Genomic DNA, 24,713 nt, shown 5'->3' on the forward strand with positions numbered 1-24,713 from the left:
GACGTTTGGTACTGCAATCTGTGATATTTTTACCTGAATAAATGCTTCAGATGTTCTGTGCAGGACATGTTGCACAAGTTAATGGTATTCATGTACCTGCATGACAATATTTTAACCTTCTCTAATAATGAAATGTAATATTCAGCCTGCTAAACATTCTGTAATTGAGGACTATCAACCAGAACGGGAAGAAGACGGCACAGACAGCAGGGACGTCGTTTAGCTCTATATTTATTATTTATATATATATATACAAGGGAATCCAGAATATGTGTGGTGTGCGACTATGTGTGGAAATTAATTGTGGTAGTGTTGAGCGAGAGGCGGAAGTCCAAGAGGGGCAAGGCTGGCTCAAAGGTCCGTGAGCAGGCAGGAAGTCGGAGGCAATAGAGAGGTGTCAAAGTCTGTGTCCAGGCGGGAGGTTGAGATCCAAAAGGGGCAGCCAGAGAACCAGAGGGGAACACAGGGAGACGAGACACACAGCTCGTAACGCGGGAATGGAGGGAAGCTGCCGGAAGACGACAAGGGGGACACGACACCGATCAACACAAAGGGGGAGAAACACAGAGAGAAAGAGAGCATGCATATAGCTTGGAGAATTTCGGCTTACTGTATAGGAACAGGTCGCTACGTTCTGGCAGAGGATAGCAGGTTGCGTTGGCTTAAGAAGGCAGGAGAGCTCATCAGCGACAGGTGTGTAGATTGCTGATTGGTGATTGAATGCAGCCGCTTGTTGCAGCCGGAGTGGTGTGCGCCGGCGCGCTCTTGGAGGTGCGCCCAGCGCAGCGCACAGGTGAATGCGAACTGGGGTGCGCTGAGGCCGTGACCATACACTTTATTTTAATCTCCCAGAAAAAGTCCCATTCCTCAATTGATATACTGGAGTTTATTTGGATATAAATATCACATTTCATTACAAAACATATTTGACAATGTTTGATCATTATGTAATGTGCAGTGCTATTATTGTGAAGCTGGAAGTGTGTGATTGGTATGAGAAAGTGTCTTGACGGCGGGAAAGTCTCCGATAAAAAAGTGACTTTGCACTTCTTGCCCACCATCTTTATTTTTATTTTTATTTTTATTTTTTTTAAGCTTAAAGGCCTACTGAAACCCACTACTACCGACCACGCAGTCTGATAGTTTATATATCAATGATGAAATCTTAACATTGCAACACATGCCAATACGGCCGGGTTAACTTATAAAGTGCAATTATAAATTTCCCGCCACACTTCCGGTTGAAAACGTCTATGTATGATGACGTATGCGCGTGACGTCAACGGTTGATACGGAAGTATTGGTACCCCATTGAATACAATACAAAAAAGCTCTGTTTTCATTTCAAAATTCCACAGTATTCTGGACATCTGTGTTGGTGAATCTTTTGCAATTTGTTTAATGAACAATGGAGACTGCAAAGAAGAAAGTTGTAGGTGGGATCGGTGTATTAGCGGCGAACTACAGCAACATAACCAGGAGGACAGAGATAGATAGCAGACGTGCTAGCCGGTGAACTCACCTTAACTTCCTCCGTCTCGCCGACCGCATCTGTGATCGGGTGAAGTCCTTCGTCGCACCGTCGATCGCTGGAATGCAGGTGAGCACGGGTGTTGATGAGCAGATGGGGGCTGGCTGGCGTAGGTGGATAGCTAATGTTTTTAGCATAGCTCTGTGAGGTCCGGTTGCTAAGTTAGCTTCAATGGCGTCGTTAGCAACAGCATTGTTAACCTTCGCCAGGCTGGAAAGCATTAACCGTGTATTTACATGTCCATGGTTTAATAGTATTGTAGATCTTCTGTCTATCCTTTATTTATTTTGTTTCTATCTTTTTTTTTATCCCGATGCTATCACGTTAGCTCAGTAGCTAAAGAGCTTCGCTGATGTATTGTCATGGAGATAAAAGTCACTGTGAATGTCCATTTCGCGTTCTCGACTCTCATTTTCAAGAGGATATAGTATCCGAGGTGGTTTAAAATACAAATCCGTGATCCACAATAGAAAAAGGAGAGAGTGTGGAATCCAATGAGCCAGCTTGTACCTAAGTTACGGTCAGAGCGAAAAAAGATATGTCTTGCACTGCATTCTAGTCCTTCACTCTAACGTTCCTCATCCACGAATCTTTCATCCTCGCTCAAATTAATGGGGTAATCGTCGCTTTCTCGGTCCAAATCGCTCTAGCTGCATTGAAAACAATAGGACATTTTCAGGAGTCCTTCCTCTGGTGAGGTCACGCTACTTCCGGTAGGGGCAAGGCTTTTTTTATGAGCGACCAAAAGTTGCAACTTTATCGTCGATGTTCTCTACTAAATCCTTTCAGCTAAACTATGGCAATATCGCGAAATGATCAAGTATGACACATAGAATGGATCTGCTATCCCCGTTTAAATAAAACAATTTCATTTCAGTAGGCCTTTAATGCCATTTTACTAAAACAGTTACAGTAACAATCTACAATTGTATGTTTTTAGTGCATTACACTAATCTAAATACGAATGTGAAGATCGACCTACCTCTTTGAATGCAAGCGCAACTCGTCTTCCTTAATGTACCCTTTTCTTTGTCCATTTCTGGTCGCTATTTTCCTGCTTGTGACTTATCAGTAAAGAATGATTGCAGCCCCATTTCCCCATGCTACGGAATGGCCGTAGGGTCAAAATGGAGTCAGTACGCATGCGCGTTAATCGCACGTAAAAAAAAAAATAGCGCCATTAATGCATTACCTTTGACAGCCCTAGAGCTGCAGCTATCGAATATTTTAGTAATCGAGTATTCTATTAAATATCCCGATCGATTAATCGAGTAATCGAATAAATCATATTTTTGCTTAAAAATAAAACATTATTTAAAAAATTTTGTCCTGTCCAGCTTCTCAGGCAAATCATATAGTTGATGTAGATGCCCATATCAGCTGTACAAATTTAAGTGTGGAAGTGTGGGATACTTCTCTTGCTGCCTTATTTGTATTTTGAGTTTATTAAATGGATTTATATTATTATTTGGTGCAGCCGGGCCGCAGCAATATTTTTGCTTAATTAAGGTTTAATTGTACATGTTAAGATATGCCCTCAATTATTGTGTTTAGCCTAATTGTCTTTTATTTCCTAAACGCCTGTTTTCATTATTGAAGGCTGACACGCACAGCCGTGGTTGATTGTGCCAATTTGTGTGTGCTAATAAAAACAGGAGCGCTCACAGCCCTATGTGCTGTGTGGTGTGACCGCATAAACGAAGTTCTTGTCTCTCGTGCATTTTTGATGATTATTATACGTTGCCGTTTAAATGGTGGTTTCTCCACGCAAATCCGCTGAGCTGTTTTCAACCTGCCAACAATACATAAACAATATAAAAAAACAAACCACTTAATAATGACAACAACAGTTTTACATTTTAAGAATACAATACAGTTCATTGCATTCTTTGCATGCAAAATAGTAATCAATGTTCATTTTGCCATCATAACATGTTTGAGATGAAAACACATATACATATATAAAATTTGTTCAAAATTAATATTCCCTGGGAAAGTTAAAATAAATCTATATTCTTAGTATGGAAAATAAAACAATAATAACAGTTTTCATTATATCAAACATAAAAAGTGTATTAGATTTAATACTGCATTTGAAATGTGCAACCAGTGGTGAGTCACCACCAAGCAAAAACCGCGCATGCTCAGAAAAGGAGCGTCATATTTTCCGCCCGTCCGACCACCCACTGGCAGAAATGTAGATCGGCGCCTATGCTATAGAGATTATAGTCGGTGCAAGTGCAAGCTATCCAAGTAGCATGTGGTTGCATGACTTGAATAACCCGAATAACTTTGCACGACTACTTTCGCGTGGTTACTAATGAAGGCTAATTGAACACGTCAGCTCGGATAGACACGGGGAGATGAGACACACAGCTCGTAACGCGGGAACGGAGGGAAGCTGCTGGAAGACAACAAGGGGGACACGACACCAATCAACACAAAGGGGGAGAAACATAGAAAGAGAGTATGCATATAGCTTGGAGAATTTCGGCTTACTGTATAGGAACAGGTCGCTACGTTCTGGCACAGGATAGCAGGTTGCGTTGGCTTAAGAAGGCAGGAGAGCTCATAAGATCACAAAATCCTTTCGTCAAGCACCTTTTGGCGGCATTTGATGAATTTGCGGGAGTGAAAGAACACATCCTGGTTATCATAATGAATAACATTTATTTTACTAACACAACTTTTGCGTTTACATTTAATAGATGACTTACCTCGCCTCCGGACGTCCTTCAATCGGATGCTTTCTCGACAGGTGCTACAGCATCGAACTTGTGCTATTGTGGTATGCGAGCTCCACTTTGTAATGTTTGCATACGACTGCGTTTTCCTTCCATTTTACTGTGAAGTATTCCCACACCTTAGACAACTTTTGTCGCTTCTTAATTCCCTCGTTTTGCTACGGCTCTTGTCCACTGCTTTCTGCGGCGTCTGCTATTGCGAGTTATGTCGGCGAAAAGGTTTTCTAAGCTCAAGCGTATTTAAAAGATCGGTGTCGTGCAGTGCATGGGGGCGTATGATCTGTGACGTAAACGCGCTGTGCAACACCCGAACAGTCAGTGCGAAATGAAACGTGAGCTTTGACTACTGTGTACTAAACGAGGCAAAATGCCGTAAAAAAAAAAAGAACGACGCCTCGAGGCAGCAAAAATTCCTCGAGTATATTTTGTTATCAAATTACTCGAGTTAGTTGATATAGTCATAGAAAAATAGATAATACCTAGATTAGCATTACCAAATTTCTCCACCAATACTTATTTTAGGAATGGGTTGTAGGAATTGAATACCACAATAGTGCAATATAATAATATTGATATGCAGTACATCCCTGCCTATTCGCAGTTTGGCATTCGCTCCCCTGCATATTCACAGATGTATTTTCTGTAAGTATTTGTTCTTACTGGTAACCTACATGGATTTGATGGCATAGATCTTCACCTTTGACTCCAGCAGAGAGCGCTGTCTCACAAGTCAATCCGTTCAACATTTTCCATCAGGAAGATGCTTTGACAAGACGTGCACGTTTTGTCAAATACTTTAAACTGTATGCATGTTATTGCTTTGTAATGGGTCATACTGCATTTAGAATGTGTTTACTATGTGTAAGGGAGGCAAATTAAAGGCCTAATAGTATCATAAGTAGACATTTTTTAGCATTTTTATGGGTTTGTTCATTATTTGTGTTTTTTCACCACTGAGTGAGGGTCTTGGAACGTAACCCCCGCTAATAATTAACCAAATACTAAGGTAACAAAATAGCTTGGTCACTACTAGCTTGTTAAATCTTCCATAATACATCTGAAAATTCCAAAATGTGTAAGCCTCCACTTCCTGAGTAATGAGTTCAGTGACATTTTATGTGATCTATAGATATAATACCAAATACCTAAAAACCAGTGACTCCCTTTAATGTTAGATTTGTACTTGCCATTTTTGGTAAACCTCAAAATGCTAACTATGCTCAGTGGCCTTGTGGTTAGAGTGTCCGCCCTGAGATCGGTAGGTCGTGAGTTCAAACCCCGGCCGAGTCATACCAAAGACTATACAAAATGGGACCCATTACCTCCCTGCTTGGCACTCAGCATCAAGGTTTGGAATTGGGGGTTGAATCACCAAAATGATTCCCGGGCACGGCCACCGCTGCTGCTCACTGCTCCCCTCACCTCCCAGGGGGTGAACTTGGGGATGGGTCAAATGCAGAGGTTAATTTCACCACACCTAGTGTGTGTGTGACAATCATTGGTACTTTATTAACTTTAGTTCTCTGAAATCTAAAACACGAAATTTAGATTTCTGAACTGAATCACAATTTGGATAACATTTCGGAGAAGCTTTGTGCTCTGCAATGCGAAATATGGTCGCTTTGAGAGCATCAGACAAGCCATTGGAATTGTGTTTGCTCACTCAAACCAAAACCGTCTTTATCTACAATCCGGCTACCTCTGCATTGGCCTTGGCAGAGTCGTGCAGTAAAAACCCCAGTGAGACCATTGCAGCGAAAGATGCTCTTAAAATCCTGTCGTCTTTTTCAAAGACACCTGGGATGTTGCCTCTGTTCCATAATGCCGAACTAAGCGACTTCCAGGCTTAAGGACAAAACACCCACATATGACACGGTTATGCACACATACACCCCATCTCATCTTTTTCTATTCTGTTTAACAAAGAATATAGTGTTAGCCAATTAGGTGACATTAGCAATTAGTGCTCTAATGTTGGACGTGGCATAAAGTGCTGGTTTGTATTTGTGTTCTTAAAGGTGCGAAGGATAGGGGCAGCCAGTAAAACAAAGCCTCTATATGTTCCCGCCACATACGTGACCGAGGTTCCTATTGCACCCGTGGCGTCACCGCAGCGCCTCGTCATTTCTGCCTCGCTCAACTCCAACGTCCACGTACTGCCAAGAATGGCGCTCACTCCGAGCCCCGCGCGTGTCTATCATGAGCAGCACCAAGGTAACGTGTCAAAACACATCAGTCTTAGTTTGCCTTTAGAAATAATCATTTTTCAATCCACCAGCTAACAAACCCGTCTACTGCTCCATGGAGAACCTGAGCTCCAACAGTGCCTTCAAAGGTCTGGACGCCAACTGCAGCATGACTTTAGGAGGCCGTTTCCCCACCTTGCCTCTCTCCGGAGTCATCGTTGCCCCCAACTCCCCAGCCGGGCACCTGGTGGTCCCTGGGGACTTCTCCACGGTTCAGACGGCGCCATCTTTAAACGCCAGGGTGGTCCCCATGATCACCCGCAGTCAGAGCTCCAGCAACCTGACGGACAACGTGATGGAGAACCCTTACGACGAGGTGGGGGCCAGCTTCAGCAGCGGCGTCAACTACAGGGTGCCCAAGAAGTCTTGCAGCCAGTGGGACATGGTGGGATCTTCTGGCAAGAACAACCGCCTGCAGGTAGGAAGATTTACTACTGGTTGGTGTCATTTGGAGTTGGCTGGTACAAAATACACTCTTTTACTATGAAGCCACGCTGTTGTAACACATGGCTTGGCATTGTCTTGCTGAAATAAGCAGGGGCGTCCATGATAACGTTGCTTGCATGGCAACATATGTTGCTCCAAAACCTGTATGTACCTTTCAGCATTAATGGTGCCTTCTTTACAGATGTGTAAGTTACCCATGTCTTGGGCACTAATACACCCCCATACCATCACAGATGCTGGCTTTTCAACTTTGCGCGTAGAACAATACGGATCTTTTCCTCTTTGTTCCGGAGGACACGACGTCCACAGCTTCCGAAAACAATTTGAAATGTGGACTCGTCAGACCACGGAACACTTTTCCGCTTTGCATCAGTCCGTCTTAGAGGAGCTCGGGCCCAGCGAAGGGTGTTGTTGATAAATGGCTTTGGCTTTACATAGTAGAGTTTTAACTCACACTTACTGATGTAGCGACAAACTGTAGTTACTGACAGTGGTTTCCTGAAGTGTTCTTGAGCCCATGTGGTGATATCCTTTACACACTGATGTCGCTTTTTGATGCAGTACCGCCTGAAGGATCCAAGGTCCGTAATATCATCGCTTATGTGAAGTGATTTCTCCAGATTCTCTGAACCTTTTGATGATATAACGGACCTCAGATGGTGAAATCCCTAAATTCCTTGCAATAGCTGGTTGAGAAATGTTGTTCTTCAACAATTTGATCAGGCATTTGTTGACAAAGTGGTGACCCTCGCCCCATTCTTCTTTGTGAATGACTGAGCATTTCATGGAAGCTGCTTTTATACCCAATCATGGCACCCACCTGTTCCCAATCAGCCTGTTCACCTGTGGGATGTTCCAAATAAGTGTTTGATGAGCATTCCTCAACTGTCTCAGTCTTTTTTGCCACTTGTGCCAGCTTTTTTGAAACATGTTGCAGGCATCAAATTCCAAATGAGCTAATATTTGCAAAAAATAACCATGTTTTCCAGTTCGAACTTTAAGTATCTTGTCTTTGCAGTTTATTCAATTGAATATAAGTTGAAAAGGATTTGCAAGTCATTCTATTCTGTTTTTATTTACCATTTAAACAACGTGACAACTTCACTGGTTTTGGGTTTTGTATATCTTGACAACAAAACAATGACTTATGTGTTGTTTGGGAACAGTTGGTTATTGTTGATTGCAGTAAAACTTTTCAACTCACCTTAATGTGTGTTCCTAAATTTGTGTTGGATTCCTTAAATGAAGAAAGCAGTTATGATTTTGGTTTACAGATTAAACAACTAAAAACTAAGGCATTGTTTTCTCTAAATGCATTTGTCCATATATGGCCAAGGACACGCATTATTGAGGGTTTCCTGCACGTCATCTTTATCACTAAAGGAAAAATCTCATCTGCAGGAGAGAATTCCTCTGCCATTTTCAAGTATTTTTTTTTTTTTTTGAGTTGTCAGCTTGAAGCGTCCCTCTGTCTCTGACTCCCTCGTGGTCATGTGACATGAGTGCGTAGATGTTATGATTTTGCTTCCTGGTTTCGATGACCTGTCTCTAATTGGACAGTCTGTAATGTTTTGCCCTAACCTTGGCCAATTGTGACTCATCATACGAACACCAAATGTTCTCCGTATGTTTGGATGTTCTCCTTCATCCAGGTCCTTGGATTTTCTCCATTTTTTTTTTAACCTAGATTCACAGTCTATTTTCTTTCTTGGTAGCTTTTAACTTTTGAGCTAAGCTACTCGCTGCATGGGTCTAAAAGTAGCAAAACTACAGGAAAATCTACTATCTAAAGTAGCTAAGATACCGCCAAGCTCCTGGAAAATGTAGTTAAGCTACGTAGTTTAGCGACATGTAGCTTGTTACTGCCCATCGATGGCCACATACCTAATATACAGTATTTTGCCAAACATATTTGGCCACCCATCCAAATGATCAGAATCAGGTGTCCTAATCACTTGGCCCGCCCACAGGTGTATAAAATCAAGCACTTAGGCATGGAGACTGTTTCTACAAACATTTGTGAAAGAATGGGCCGCTCTCAGTGATTTCCAGCGTGGAACTGTCATAGGATGCCACCTGTGCAACAAATCCAGTCGTAAAAAATGTCCTCGCTCTTAAATATTCCAAAGTCAACTGTCGGCTTTATTATAAGAAAAATGAAGAGTTTGGGAACAACAGCAACTCAGCCACCAAGTGGTAGGCCACGTAAACTGACAGAGAGGGGTCAGTGGATGCTGAAGTGCATAGTGCAAAGACTTTCTGCACAGTCAGTTGCTACAGAGCTCCAAACTTCATGTGACCTTCCAATTAGCCCACGTACAGTACGCAGAGAGCTTCATGGAATGGGTTTCCGTGGCCGAGCAGCTGCATCTAAGCCATACATCACCAAGTCCAATGCAAAGCGTGGGATGCAGTGGTGTAAAGCAGTGGTCCCCAACCACCGGGCCACGGCCCGGTATTGATTGGTACCGGGCCGCACAAGAAAAAAAAAAAAATATATATATATATATATATTTTTTTTTTTATTAAATCAACATAAAAAACACAAGATACACTTACAATTAGTGCACCAACCCAAAATAAACCCCTCCCCCATTTACACTCATTCACACAAAAGGGTTGTTTCTTTCTGTTATTAATATTCTGGTTCCTACATTATATATCAATATATATCAATACAGTCTGCAGGGATACAGTCCGTAAGCACACATGATTGTATTTTTTTATGACAAAAAAATAAATAAATAAATAAATACCATCCTCCTCCCCCTGGTCCGTGGGACAAATTTTCAAGCATTGACCGGTCCGCAGTTACAAAAAGGTTGGGGACCACTGGTGTAAAGCACATCGCCACTGGACTCTAGAGCAGTGGAGACGCCTTCTCTGGAGTGATGAATCACGCTTTTCCATCTGGCAATCTGATGGACCAGTCTGGGTTTGGAGGTTGCCAGGAGAACGCTACATGCCGAGTATGAAATTTGGTGGAGGAGGAATTATGGTGTGGGGTTGTTTTTCAGGAGTTGGGCTTGGCCCTTTAGTTCCAGTGAAAGGAACTTTGAATGCTCCAGGATACCAAAACATTTTGGACAATGCCATGCTCCCAACCTTGTAGGAACAGTCGTGGGGACGGCGTGGCGCAGTTGGGAGAGTGGCCATGCCAGCAACCTGAGTGTTCCTGGTTCAATCCCCACCTTCTACCAACCTCGTCACGTCCGCTGTGTCCTTGAGCAAGACACTTCACCCTTGCTGAATGTGGAAATAGTGTCAATGCGCTTTGAGTACCTTGAAGGTAGAAAAGCGCTATACAAGTATAACCCATTTACCATTTACCATAATAGTTTGGAGCGGGCCCCTTCCTCTTCCAACATGACTGTGCACCAGTGCACAAAGCAAGGTCCATAAAGACATGGATGACAGAGTCTGGTGTGGATGAACTTGACTGGCCTGCACCCAATAGAACCCCTTTGGGATGAATTAGAACAGAGACTGAGAGCCAGGCCTTCTCGACCAACATCAGTGTGTGACCTCACCAATGCGCTTTTGGAAGAATGGTGGAAAATTCCTATAAACACACTCTGCAACCTTGTGGACAGCCTTCCCAGAAGAGTTGAAGCTGTAATAGCTGCAAAAGGTGGACCGACATCATATTGAACCCTATGGGTTAGGAATGGCATGGCACTTCAAGTTCATATGTGAGTCAAGGCAGGTGGCCAAATACTTTTGGCAATATAGTGTATATATACAGCATTAATTCATTTGAAACTTACATTTTAAAATGCATGTAAACACCTTAGGCCTCAGATTATGTGTGTGTTTATAATACACTTTAATCCACCAGTTGTCTATTTGTGCGCCAGTCACTAAATTCCCAAGTGAAGAAGATGAAACCAGAAGGAGGCCGACAGTTTGTCTCGATGCTTGCATCAAATACGCAAAAAATCTTCACGTAATAATTGCATTTTTAAAAATTAAATTAAAGTGACCGATATTAGCGTGTTACTTTAAACAGCCTTAGTTTCAAATCCCATCCTAACATTCCCAATTGTCATACAAGTGCAACATTGAGTCAGCCATTGTCAATATTTACCAGTAAAAGCAATACAATTTTAATCTTTGCTTTTTTCAACCTCATATGTTATTGTTTTAATGGATTCATTTAATTGAAATGAATGAATCTTATTAAAATATACAAAGACTGAATACATACGTTCTTCAGCATGCACTGCAACATGTGCGTCTACAATAATCCTTCCAGAGTATCAATCATGCCAGTGATGACGTCAGGGCATCCCAGAGTTACATCAGAGACCACGCAAGGCATTATTCTTTCTCTCTATCTCCATCTCTCAATCTCCCAATCTCTCTCTCTCTCTCTCGTCTCAATGAACTGTGCTTAATCCCAGTAAGCAGGACAGGCTTTGGTCTTTATCTCTTCAAATTTATTTTACAAGTGTACTTGTTTTAATTAACAAGTGGAAATACACCACGCACTTGGCAAATATTTGTTTTTTTATTGGTTATTGTTTTAAAATGCGTAAAGGTGATTCTGACTGAATGCTCTGTACGGCTCCAAAAGTTGCAAGCACTAGGAGAAGTGTGTCTTTCAGTTCAGTTCAGATTCAGTTTCAGTTTATTTGGAACATGCATAGGATACAATGTGATGCATCACATATTTCCAGTTGTTTCATTACAGCACGTCCGAAAAGGAGTAGGGAGAAGCTGGATTTATTTAATCCTACCCCTTGTCATATCACAGCAATTGACTCCCATTTCTTTGTTCTCTGTAACAGAACAGTGAATAACTACCGTATTTTTCGGACTATAAGTCGCAGTTTTTTTCATAGTTTGGCCGGGGGTGTGACTTATACTCAGGAGCGACTTATGGGTGAAATTATTAACACATTACCGTAAAATATCAAATAATATTATTTAACTCATTCACGTAAGAGACTAGACGTATAATATTTCATGGGATTTAACGATTAGGAGTGACAGATTGTTTGGTAAACGTATAGCATGTTCTATATGTTATAGTTATTTGAATGACTCTTACCATAATATGTTACGTTAACATACCAGGCACATTCTCAGTTGGTTATTTATGCCTCATATAACGTACACTTATTCAGCCTGTTGTTCACTATTCTTTATTTATTTTAAATTGCCTTTCAAATGTCTATTCTTGGTGTTGGGTTTTATCAAATAAATGTCCCCAAAAAATGCGACTTATATATGTTTTTTTTCTTCTTTATTATGCATTTTCAGCTGGTGCGACTTATACTCGGAAAAATACGGTACATAATATACCATTGTAAGTAAACAAATATTATATATGCAAATCAATCAATCAGTCAAAGTTTATTTATATAGCCCTAAATCACGAGTGTCTCAAAGGGCTGCACGAGCCACAACGATCCCACATCAGGGTAAGAACAAACTCAACCCAATGGGATACAATGACAAACCTTGGAGGGGACGGCAGATGTAAAGAACTTGTAAAGAACATAATGTCATGGCTGTCTTGAGTTTCCAATCAATTCTACAACTCTTATTTGTTTGTGATAGAGTGATTGGAGCACATACTTGTTGGTCACAAAAAACATTCATGAAGTTTGGTTCTTTAATGAATTTATTATGGGTCTACTAAAAATGTGAGCAAATCTGCTGGGTCATAAGTATACAGTTGTGCTCATAAATTTACATACCCTGGGATCATTTATGATTTCTTGGCCATTCTTCAGAGAATATGAATGATAACACAAAAACCTTTCTTCCACTCATGCTTAATGGTTGGGTGAAGCTATTTATTGGCAAACAACTGTGTTTACTCTTTTTAAATCAAAATGACAAAATAAAGTACTCAAATGACCCTGATGAAAAGTTTACATACCCCAGTGACTTTAATCTGATAACATGCACAAAAGTTGACACAAACAGTTTTGAATGGCTAATCAAGGTTCCAATCCTCACCTGTGACCTGTTTGTTTGTAATTAATGTGTGTATATAAAAGGTCAGTGAGTTTCTGGGCTTCTGACAGACCATTGCATCTTTCATCCAGTGCTGCACAGATGTTTCTGGATTCTGAGTCATGGGGAAGGCAAAAGTATTGTCAAAGGATCTGCGAGAAAAGGTAATTGAACTGCATAAAACAGGAAAGGGATATAAAAAGGTATCCAAGGAATTGAGAATGCCAATCAGCAGTGTTCAAACGCTGATTAAGAAGTGAAAAATGAGGGATTCAGGTAGACCAGCAAAGATTTCAGCCACAACTGCCAGGAAAATTGTTCGAGATGCAAAGAAAAATCCACAAATGCTGCTGAAATACAGGACTCTCTGAAAAATTGTGGTGTGGCTGTTTCAAGATGCACAATAAGGAGGCACTTGAAGAAAAATGGGCTGCATGGTCGAGTCGCCAGAAGAAAGCCATTACTGCGCAAATGTCACAAAGTATCCCGCTTACATTACACCAAACAGCACAGAGACAAGCCTCATAACTTCTGGAACAAAGTAATTTGGAGTGATGGCTCCCAAACACACGTCAAAAGTGGTAAAGGAATGGCTAAATCAGGCTACAATTAAGGTTTTCGAATGGCCTTCCCAAATTCCTGACTTAAATGTGTGGACAATGCTGAAGAAACAAGTCCATGTCAGAAAACCAACACATTTAGCTGAACTGCACCAATGTTGTCAAGAGGAGTGGTCAAACATTCAAGCAGAAGCTTGTGGATGGCTACCAAAAGCGCCTTATTGCAGTGAAACTTGCCAGGGGACATGTAAGCAAATATTAACATTGCTGTATGTACAGTTGTGCTCATAAGGCCTTTAGACTTGTCCTGTTGGAACACCCAACTGCGCCCAAGACCCAACCTCCGGGCTAATGATTTTAGGTTGTCCTGAAGAATTTTGAGGTAATCCTCCTTTTTCATTGTCCCATTTACTCTCTGTAAAGCACCAGTTCCAATTTGTGTTTCATCTAACATCACATGGACAAAGATAAGACCTTCTGGGGGAAAGTTATGTGGTCAGATGAAACAAAAATGTAGCTCTTTGGCCACAATACCCAGCAATATGTTTGGAGGAGAAAAGGTAAGGCCTTTAATCCCAGGAACACCAACCTACCGTCAAGCATGGTGGTGGTAGTATTATGCTCTGGGCCTGTTCTGCTGCCAATGGAACTGGTGCTTTACAGAGAGTAAATGGGACAATGAAAAAGGAGGATTACCTCTACTCTATCACAACAAAATAAGAGTTAGAAATGATTGGAAACTCAAGACAGCCATGACATTATGTTCTTTACATGTGTATATAAACTTTTGACCACGACTGTATATCATTTCGTTTTACCGTAAATAGTGTGTTAAGTAGACACAATCAAACAAAAGGCAGGCAAGGAATGTACTTCCTGCGTCAGCTCAAGAAGTTCGACCTGCCCACATGTTCTACACATTCATCATCCAGTCTGTCCTGTGCACCTCCATCAAAGTGTCTGGAGTAGATTTGCAACCAGGCTGGACAGACAGAGACTGCAACGGACAATTAGGACTGCAGAAACGATTTTCGGGTTTTGAATGCTTCTAAATCCCTATGTAAAACAAAGAACACATATGTTTTGGTTTTTTTATACATTCTACGTCGTAAAATATGGCATGTATGAGGTGGCTAACAACGCAGCTCATGGGAGTACTTTAGTCTATTGCACCCATAAAGCCCTCTAAAAAAAACATCCAAAAATCACCAACGATACTCCATTTACATCTGGTGACCTGAATATTAACCAAGTATTAGCAATATTGTTATTATAAGGGCTAACGTTAAGGGACTACTTTTAGCGGCGCCGTGATAACAAGTAGTCGTTATAAAAATGTATGTGGCTAAATATTACATAAAAAACAGATGTATTCCTGTATGTTTAATGAATTACAACATTGTACATTAAATTTGCAAGTTAAAAGTGTCCTATTGATTTATAGAAGTGTTTCTGAGCGTCTCAAGTAAAACTACATTGATTTGAAAGTATTGTCTTTATTATTTTAGAACAGAATATCTTAGCTTTATTCTCATTGCACTTACCTAGCCAAGGCAGAGGGAGCCAAATTGTAGATAAGGAATGTTTTAGATGGGGCGAGCAAAAACATTCCAATTGTTTGTTCGCTCTAGTTGGCTATTCTGGCCTTGCGGAGTGGAACGTTTCTCCCAGATGTTGTCCAATTTGCAATTAAATTTTGAGATCACCAATGTCTGAGTGCCCTCAGCTCTGCCCAAACTGTCCATCACGACGGGCAACCTTCGGGCTCCTTGAGCAGTTGCCATCGTCTTTACATCCAATTTTGCAAAATTCATACATTAATGTCCACATTACGGTTGTTGGTCTTCACCTGCGCCAGGTCCACTATTAACCACATTGTGAAGTATGCGGACGACACAACAGTAGTGGGCCTCATCCGTGACAACAACGGTCTGGACTACAGGGAGGAGGTGAAACATCTGGTTGACTGGTGCAGAACCAACAAGCTGGTCCTGAACGTCGACAAGACCAAGGAGATCATCGTTGACTTCAGGAGGCACCAGTCCAGCCACACTCCACTCTACGTCAGTGGCACAGCAGTGAAGATCGTAAGCAGCACCAAGTTCCTGGGGGTGCAAATAACTGACAATATGACCTTGTCCCTACACACCGGAGCTCTTGTAAAAAAGAGCTCAGCAGCTCATGCACTTATTGCGTCGGAACAAAAGAGCACAGCTCCCTCCCCCCATTCTCAGCACATTCTACAGAGGCACTATAGAGAGCCTGCTGACCAACTGCATCTCTGTTTGGACTGGAGCCTGCAGTGCCTCAGACTGGAAGTCTCTGCAGAGAGTGGTGAGGACGGCGGAAAAGATCATCAGGACTCCTCTTCCTCCTATCCGGGAGATCGCAAAAAGCCGCTGCCTGACCAAGGCTCAGAAAATCTGCAGAGACTCCTCCCACACCCACCAAAGGACATCCTCGGTTCAGAGCCCACATAAGGGCAAGGAAAAACTCACAACCCAGTGGGATGTCAATGAGAATGACTATGAGAAACCTTGGAGAGGACCACAGATGTGGGTGACTCCCCCCCTTCTAGGGGAGACCGGATGCAATGGACGTCGAGTGGGTCTAGCATAATATTGTGAAAGTCCAGTCCGTAGTGGATCTAACATAATAGTGAGAGTCCAGTCCATAGTGGGGCCAGCAGGAAACCGTCCCGAGCGGAGACGGGTCAGCAGCGCAGAGATGTCCCCAACCGATGCACAGGCTAGCGGTCCACCCCGGGTCCCGACTCTGGACAGCCAGCACTTCATCCATGGCCACCGGATGAAGAGCCAACATGTTACTAATTTGAACCCTAATTCGATCGAACCCTAGGGGTTCGGTGAGTCGGGCTCAGGGTTTTGGCGGAGGTCAAGACACACCCGACTCATCGTGTAAATAAAAACTTCTCCTTTTCGGCGTATTACGGATACGGCAACAGCAGAAGTCAGACTGATTTGCAGGTGTGTAATTTGTTGTGAGTTTATGCACTGTGTTGGTTTTGTTGTTTGAACAAGGTGATGTTCATGCACGGTTCATTTTGTGCACCAGTAAAAAAACATGGTAACACTTTAGTATGGGGAACATATTCACCATTAATTAGTTGCTTATCAACATGCAAATTAGTAACATATTGGCTCTTAACTCGTCATTATTAAGTACTTATTAATGCCTTATTCGGCATGGCCTTATTATAACCCTAACCCTGGCCCTAACCCTCTAACCCTAACCCTAACCCTAACCGGGAGATCGCAAAAAGCCGCTGCCTGACCAGGGCTCAGAAAATCTGCAGAGACTCCTCCCACCCCCACCAAAGGACTGTTTTTACTGCTGGACTCTAGAAAGAGCATCCGCAGCCTCCGTAGCAGAACCTCCAGGATCTGTAACAGCTTCTTCCCTCAGGCCATAAGACTCTTGAACGCATCAAAATAATTCCCTCAATGCGCCCCCAAAAAACGGATTAACTCGCTGGAATATAAAGACAATATAACATACATCCATAATCGTGGATGCATATGAAAAAGTGCAATATATTTATCTGTACAGTAATCTATTTATTTATATCTGCACCTTATTGCTCTTTTATCCTGCACTACAACGAGCTGATGCAACACAATTTTGTTCTTATCTGTACTGTAAAGTTCAAATTTGAATGACAATAAAAGGAAGTCTAAGTCTAAGTCTGTTAGACTTAGTGCATCGGAAATACTTTAAGCTTTGATACAGTTGTTGGATTTCTGTGTCTGGTGTTTTGCAAGAGTTTAACACGTTCTGTCAATTACTCCCTCCAGGTGCCGACAGAGTCCTACTTGTCTCAGCTGTCCTGGCAGGACTCGCCTCTCTACCATCACCCGCAGGCAGAGAGGCGCACCTCGCAGGCTGAGCCTCCAAGCCCGGTGCCTGGTCAGCCTCCCGTCCAAGTGGTGGATCTGTGGGAGCAGTATGAGGACCCGGCTTCTCTGAGAAGCTACTATGTCAACAGCATCACCAAGGAGAGATCCTGGAAACCTCCTCGGAGAGCCCGCGGAGGCACCGCCTACAAGCAGGTGCTTCGTTCTACTCTTCAATCAATCGGTAGTTTGAGAGCGGGATTGACTGAATTCCCTCTAAGGGGAGGTGAAAAACGGGTCAGGGTTTAACAATTGAAGAGTTGTCTCATTTATATGCTTACATAGTTTGACTAAGTCAGCACAAAAGGGATATTTTAAGACAAAGAACTTAAAAGGGAACTTCACTTTAAAAAAAAAGGTAACTCTTTAGTATGGGGAACATATTCACCATTAATTAGTTGCTTATTAAAGTAACAAAGACTTAATTTGGTGACTAGGGGAACATATAACTGTTAGGGTTAGGGTTACTAATAAGCAATAATTCTGAGGTTATTGAGGGAAGACTCTTAGTTAATGGCTTACTGGTTGTATAATAAAGCCATGCAGAATAAGGCATTAATTAGTACTTGATAATGGCTAATTAAGAGCCAATATGTTACTAATTTGCCTGTTAATAAGCAACTAATTAATGGTGAATATGTGTTCCCCATACTAAAGTGTTACCAAAACATTTTTCCCATAATTTTAACTGTAAAACAAACTGTTGGTACAAGGCGGCTAATGATGCAGGTAATTGGGATTATATAAAGGGCTAAAAAAAAAACATTCAAAAATGTTTACATGGGGTGACCTGCATATTAACCAATCTATGGCAGTGTTTGTCAACCTTTTTTGTGCCAAGGCACATTTTTTTCTTTGAAAAAATCCAGAGGCACACCACCAGCAGAAGTCATTAAAAAATTAAACTCAGTAAACAATAAAAAGTCGTTGCAATTGTTGGATATGACTTTAAACCATAACCGAGCATGCATCACTATAGCTCTTGTCTCAAAGTAGGTGTACTGTCACCACCTGTCACATCACGCCGTGACTTATTTAGACTTTTTTGCTGTTTTCCCGTGTGTAGTGTTCTAGTTCTTGTTTTGCGCTCCTATTTTGGTGGCTTTTCCTGTTGTGTTGGTATTTTCCTGTTGCAGTTTCATGTCTTCCTTTGAGCGCTATTCCCCGCACCTGCTTTGTTTTAGCAATCAAGAACATCTAAATTGTTGCTATCTTTTTTTGTGGGGACATTGTTGATTATCATGTCATGTACGGATGTACATTGTGGACGCCGTCTTTGCTCCACACGCTGTAAGTCTTTGCTGTCGTCCAGCATTCTGTTTTTGTTTACTTTGTAGCCAGTTCAATTTTAGTTCCGATCTGCATAGCCTTCCCTAAGCTTCAATGCCTTTTCTTAGGGGCATTCACCTTTTGTTTACTTTTGGTTTAAGCATTAGATACCTTTTTACCTGCACCCTGCCTCCCGCTGTCGCCTGCATATTGTGATCACGACAAACCATCGTCGTCTTACACACGTGTTCCCGAAATCTACAAAGCAATTAGCTACCTGCTGCCACCAGCTGATATGGAAGAGTATAACATGGTTACTCTGCCGAGCTCTAGACAGCTCAGACACTCAACAATGGCACATTATTTGCGGATTATAATTACTGGTTTGCCAAAAATATTTTTAACCCAAATAGGTGAAACTACATAATCTACCACGGCACACCAGACTGTATCTCACGGCACACTAGTGGTTGAAAAACACTGAGCTATGGTGTAGCAAGTAGCGACAGTAGCTATGTGCACATGGACACATGTGATCGGATTAAAAACCTAACCTAACCGGAATAAAAAAACTTCATGTAAACATGCCATTTGGAATATTCTAACCCAAAGGGGTCAAACTCCAGGCCCAGGGGCCAAAAACTGGCCCATCACATCATTTCATGTGGCCCACAAAAGCCTGGAAAAAATGTGTCTCGATTAAAAGGCTTCATTTTTTTTTACAAATTTTGACCGAAAAAAAAAAATACATATCTTGTAAACTGTAATAATATCTAATCATGCCAAATATGTGTTTGTTTGTTTTATTTCATTCATTTAAGGTCAAACAAAAACAATCAACATAACATTAAAAATAAATAATTAATGAAAAGGAGCTGAAAGAAATAACATTTATAATATCCGCCCCTATCCTGTTACGTGTACAGAGGGGGAAGAAGACGGCACAGACAGCAGGGACGTCGTTTTAGCTCTATATTTATTATATATTACAATAGAAAATGAAGTGTGTAGCTAATACAAAATATGTGTGGTGTGCGACTATGTGTAGAAATTAACTGATGAGTGTTGAGCGAGGTGCGGAAGTCCAAGAGGGGCAAGGCAGGCTCAAAGGTCCAGAGACAGGCGTGAGGTCAAGGGCAGGAGCGAGGCGTCAAAGGTCCGTGTCCAGGCGGGAGGTCGAGATCCAAAAGGGGCACAGGGAGACGAGACACACAGCTCACAATCAGGGGACAGAGGAACGCTGTGTACTAGGAAGGCCATTTTAAAACCTTAATTCTAGCCTGATTTAGCCATTCCTTTACCACTTTTGATGTGTGTTTGGGGTCATTGTCCTGTTGCAACACCCAACTGCGCCCAAGACCCAACCTCCGGGCTGATGATTTTAGGTTGTCCTGAAGAATTTGGAGGTAATCCTCCTTTTCCATTGTCCTATTTAAAGCACCAGTTCCATTGGCAACAAAACAGGCCCAGAGCATAATACTACCACCACCATGCTTGACGGTAGGTGTGATGTTCCTAGGATTAAATGCCTCACCTTTTCTCCTCCAAACATATTTTGCTGGGTATTGTGGCCAAACAGCTCAATTTTTGTTTCATGTGACATCACATGGACAAAGATAAGACCTTCTGGAATTATTAATTATTTAATTAATAATTACACAATAATGCATTCTAAACCGTAAATGGACGCTAGCAATAGGGGGCTAACAATACAGGTAATGGGATTCGACCTATTACGCTTATAAAATGCTCTAAAAAAATAGACTTAATGAGAGACAACAAAGACTACTTTGGGACAAATGATGATCCAGAAACTTATATTTTTGAGCCTGAATATATGGAGGATGACATACAAGTTTTTGACACGGAGTGATAAACAGATCCAGTTTTAATGAAACATAAGCATCATGAAGCAGTAATACAAACTACAAACAAAATAAAACAATCACTTTACAATGTGTGCTCTCACTCGGATGCTGACTGATGATATGTTCATATTGTCCAGCACAAGACTTGTGTTTCCAATTAGATGGAAACACAGCATAAACCTCACTCAGGGCGGAAACAAGCGTATTTCCGTGTCTTTCACACAATGTCTTTGTGTCTAAATTAAATTTCAAAGTAGACCAACTTCTCGGTTGATGGCAACATCATTCTCATATCCAGATGAGAGACATGATTTCTAATTTAGTGTTAACTTTTACCACCTCAGAAGCAATGCAGCAGCTCTGGATTTCTATATAGCATCATAAGCTAGTAAGCTCTGTAAACACGGCTTTACTAAAAGGTAAGCAAAAAATACAAAGTAAAGTGCAGTTCCCCTTTAAAACAAAGAGCAGCACGATTGTACCTTCAGAAATGACAAGACATGTTGTCACAGCTGGTGCATGTGGTGACATGAGAGCCTCACATATGGCTCAATATGAATAAAGTCATTTGGAATATGAGGCTTAGCAGGTTAATTACTGTACTGTACATAGAAAAGGGATGTGACACTTCATTTAGAAATATAAATGTTTCAAGTTTCAACAAAATGCAACATGCAGACCTTGAAATGTCAGGTTCTGCATGCTTTGTGTTGTTCCACCAGCTTGTAATAGGGAGGATGACATCTCTGCCATTTAATGGACAAGTCGCCACCCTTTTGCAGAAAATACATATATATTATACATATGTATATATATGTATATGTATGTATATAGATATATATATATATATATACAGATATATATATATATATATGTATATATATATATATATATATATATATATATATATATATATATATATATATATACACATATATATATATATATATATATATATATATATATATATATATATATATATATATATATATATATACTGTATATATATATATATATATATATACTGTATATATATATATATATATATATATATATATATATATATATATATATATATATATATATATATATATATATATATATATATGTCTTAATTGGATTATCCAAAAAAAAATAGTACTCGATACCGTGGTAGAGCGTAATATGTATGTGTGGGGAAAAAAATCACAAGACTATTTCATCTCTACAGGCCTGTTTCATGAGGATTGAGGAAACCCCTCATGAAACAGGCCTGTAGAGATGAAATAGTCTTGTGATTTTTTTCCCCACACATATATATATATATATATATATATATATATATATATATATATATATATATATATATATATATATATATATATATATATGTGTATATATATATGTATATATGTGTATATATATATACATATATATATATATATATATATATACATATATATATATATTTATATATGTATAATATATACATATATATATATATATATATATATATATACATATATATATATATATTTATATATGTATATATAATTATGTATATATATATTTATGTATATATGTATATATGTATGTATATATATATACATATATATGTATATATATGTTTATATTTATGTATATACATATATATGTATATGTGTGTATATATGTTTTTTTTATTTACATACATATATGTATATATATACATACATATGTGTATATATATATATATATATATATATATATATATATATATATATATATATATATATATATATATATATATATATATATATATACACATACATATATATACACATACATATATATATATATATATATATATATATATATATATATATATATATATATATATATATATATATATATATATATATATATATATATATATATATATATACACATACAATTATTTATATATACACATACATACAGTATATGTGTACCGGTGTATATATATATACACAGACATGTATGTATATATACTGTACATACATATATGTATATATATATATACACACCAGTGGCGTGCGGTGAGGTTCATGTCAGGTGAGGCACTGCATCATCACAGTCAGATTTACAAACATATGAACCCTAGAGAGTATCTTATTCACCATTTGATTGGCAGCAGTTAACGGGTTATGTTTAAAAGCTCATACCAGCATTCTTCCCTGCTTGGCACTCAGCATCAAGGGTTGGAATTGGGGGTTAAATCACCAAAAATTATTCCCAGGCACGGCACCGCTGCTGCCCACTGCTCCCCTCACCTCCCAGGGGGTGAACAAGGGTGATTGGTTTAAATGCAGAGGACAATTTTCACCACATCTAGTGTGTGTGTGACTATCATTGGTACTTTAACTTAACTTTAACTTTACACTTACAAACTGTAGCACACAAAAAAGCACATTTAATAAATAAAACGTTATAATGGTCTTACCTTTACTTATAAGTGCGGGAGCAGTGGTGTTCGTTTTGGAAGAGTTGTGAATGAATGAAATATGAAATCCGCGCTGTAGTCTGCAGGTGTACCTAATGTTGTGTCCCTGTTCACGGCTCCTCCGGCTCGCCGCGCCAGCATTGTTGTTTTTGCACTTTTTGGCTTCTTGTTAAGTGACTTTTTTTGGGTGAATTCGGTCTTGCACGTGGAGGGTTTGGGTGTGGGCTTTGGTTGGTGTAGCGCTCCCGTCGGGCGGTGCATTCTGCGGTGGAGATGCTTGGCACCAGGAGGCGGGTTTATGAGACGAGCCTCCAGTTTTATGATCGCTCAGCACAAGAAATACGTTACACACATACAGTTGTTGACAAAATACACTGTACATTATATACCTCAGCTAACTAAACTATGGAAATGTATAATATAATTCATATAGCAATACGGTCTCACTGCACAGCAGGCCAGCAGTTAGCTGAATCATTGTGCACAATCCATGTTGAGGCACAACTGAGTGACGTGCCTCAACTGGCTGCTGATCACCGCACCGTCTCTTCTCAGTATTTGAACGGCAAATGTGAAAATAAAAATAAAAATAATCTAAAACTGCTGAAGTTAAATGGAAAATAACTTTAGTATAATCACTGGATACATATAACAATTTAATTTTTTTTTTTTTCTTTTTACTCTTTTTTTCTTTTCATGATGGCAGGTGAGGCCCCGCCTCCCCTGCCTCTAGTGACGGCACGCCACTGATACACACATATATGTATATACTGTATGTATGTACTGTATATACATATGTATATATGTATATACATATATGTATGTATGTATATACATATATGTATGTATGTATATATGTATATACATATGTATATTTTATCTACCCTGTGTACATGTATGTACACACACACACACACATATATATATATATATATATATATATATATATATATATATATATATATATATATATATATATATATATATATATATATATATTTATGTATATATATATATATATATATTTATGTATATATACATATAATATATATATATATATATATATATATATATATATATATATATATATATATATATATACATATATATATATATATATATATATATATATATATATATATATATATATATATATATATATATATATATATATATATATATATATATATATACTGTATATATATATATATATATATATATATATATATATATATATATATATATATATATATATATATATATATATATATATATATATATATATGCTTATGTGCTGTAATTTAATATATTTGCAAGAATGAGACCAACAATATTACAGACCAGGGCTCCCCAAACCAGATCCGGCTCGCTGGCTGTAGCTTATTATTGTTGTTCTCGTTTTTGCTATTATTGTTGTTCTTGCAAATATCCTAAATTACAGCACATAAGCATATATGTTAAAATTTCCATCATCTGTGTTGACTGCCGCTCATTTACGGTGTCTCTTTTAGGTCAGTCAGGCGCAAACTAAAACGTTACCCAGAGAAACCAGCCTTCTGTCCCTGCCACTTCCTGCCACTGGCAATGGGACAACACACAGGGTAAGCTGGCCACATTTCTACCATGCAAAAAAAAACAAAAGCCCAGAGAACTAAGGCTCTGTTTAGCGACTTACTTCTTAATTTACGGAATTCAGTCAACTGTCTTTGTTTTCACTTTATCCAACT

The 24,713-nt window shown here is 39.5% G+C and overlaps 1 protein-coding gene across 9 annotated transcripts in view; it reads left to right on the forward strand.

The window, feature by feature from the left end:
- arhgap9 (Rho GTPase activating protein 9) overlaps positions 1-24,713 on the forward strand; it is a 144,837-nt gene that overhangs the window by 51,775 nt on the left and 68,349 nt on the right. For 7 of the 9 annotated variants that reach the window (XM_062038039.1, XM_062038040.1, XM_062038033.1 and 4 more), the window contains 4 exons: positions 6,294-6,489; positions 6,554-6,939; positions 17,311-17,565; positions 24,498-24,587. In XM_062038039.1, coding sequence (XP_061894023.1) covers positions 6,294-6,489; positions 6,554-6,939; positions 17,311-17,565; positions 24,498-24,587 — 927 coding nt within the window. The remainder of the gene's footprint in view (positions 1-6,293; positions 6,490-6,553; positions 6,940-17,310; positions 17,566-24,497; positions 24,588-24,713) is intronic. The other 2 variants (XM_062038037.1, XM_062038038.1) reach the window with 1 other exon arrangement.

This window comes from Entelurus aequoreus, linkage group LG26, assembly GCF_033978785.1.
Source record: "Entelurus aequoreus isolate RoL-2023_Sb linkage group LG26, RoL_Eaeq_v1.1, whole genome shotgun sequence".
NCBI classification, from domain to species: Eukaryota; Metazoa; Chordata; class Actinopteri; order Syngnathiformes; family Syngnathidae; genus Entelurus; species Entelurus aequoreus.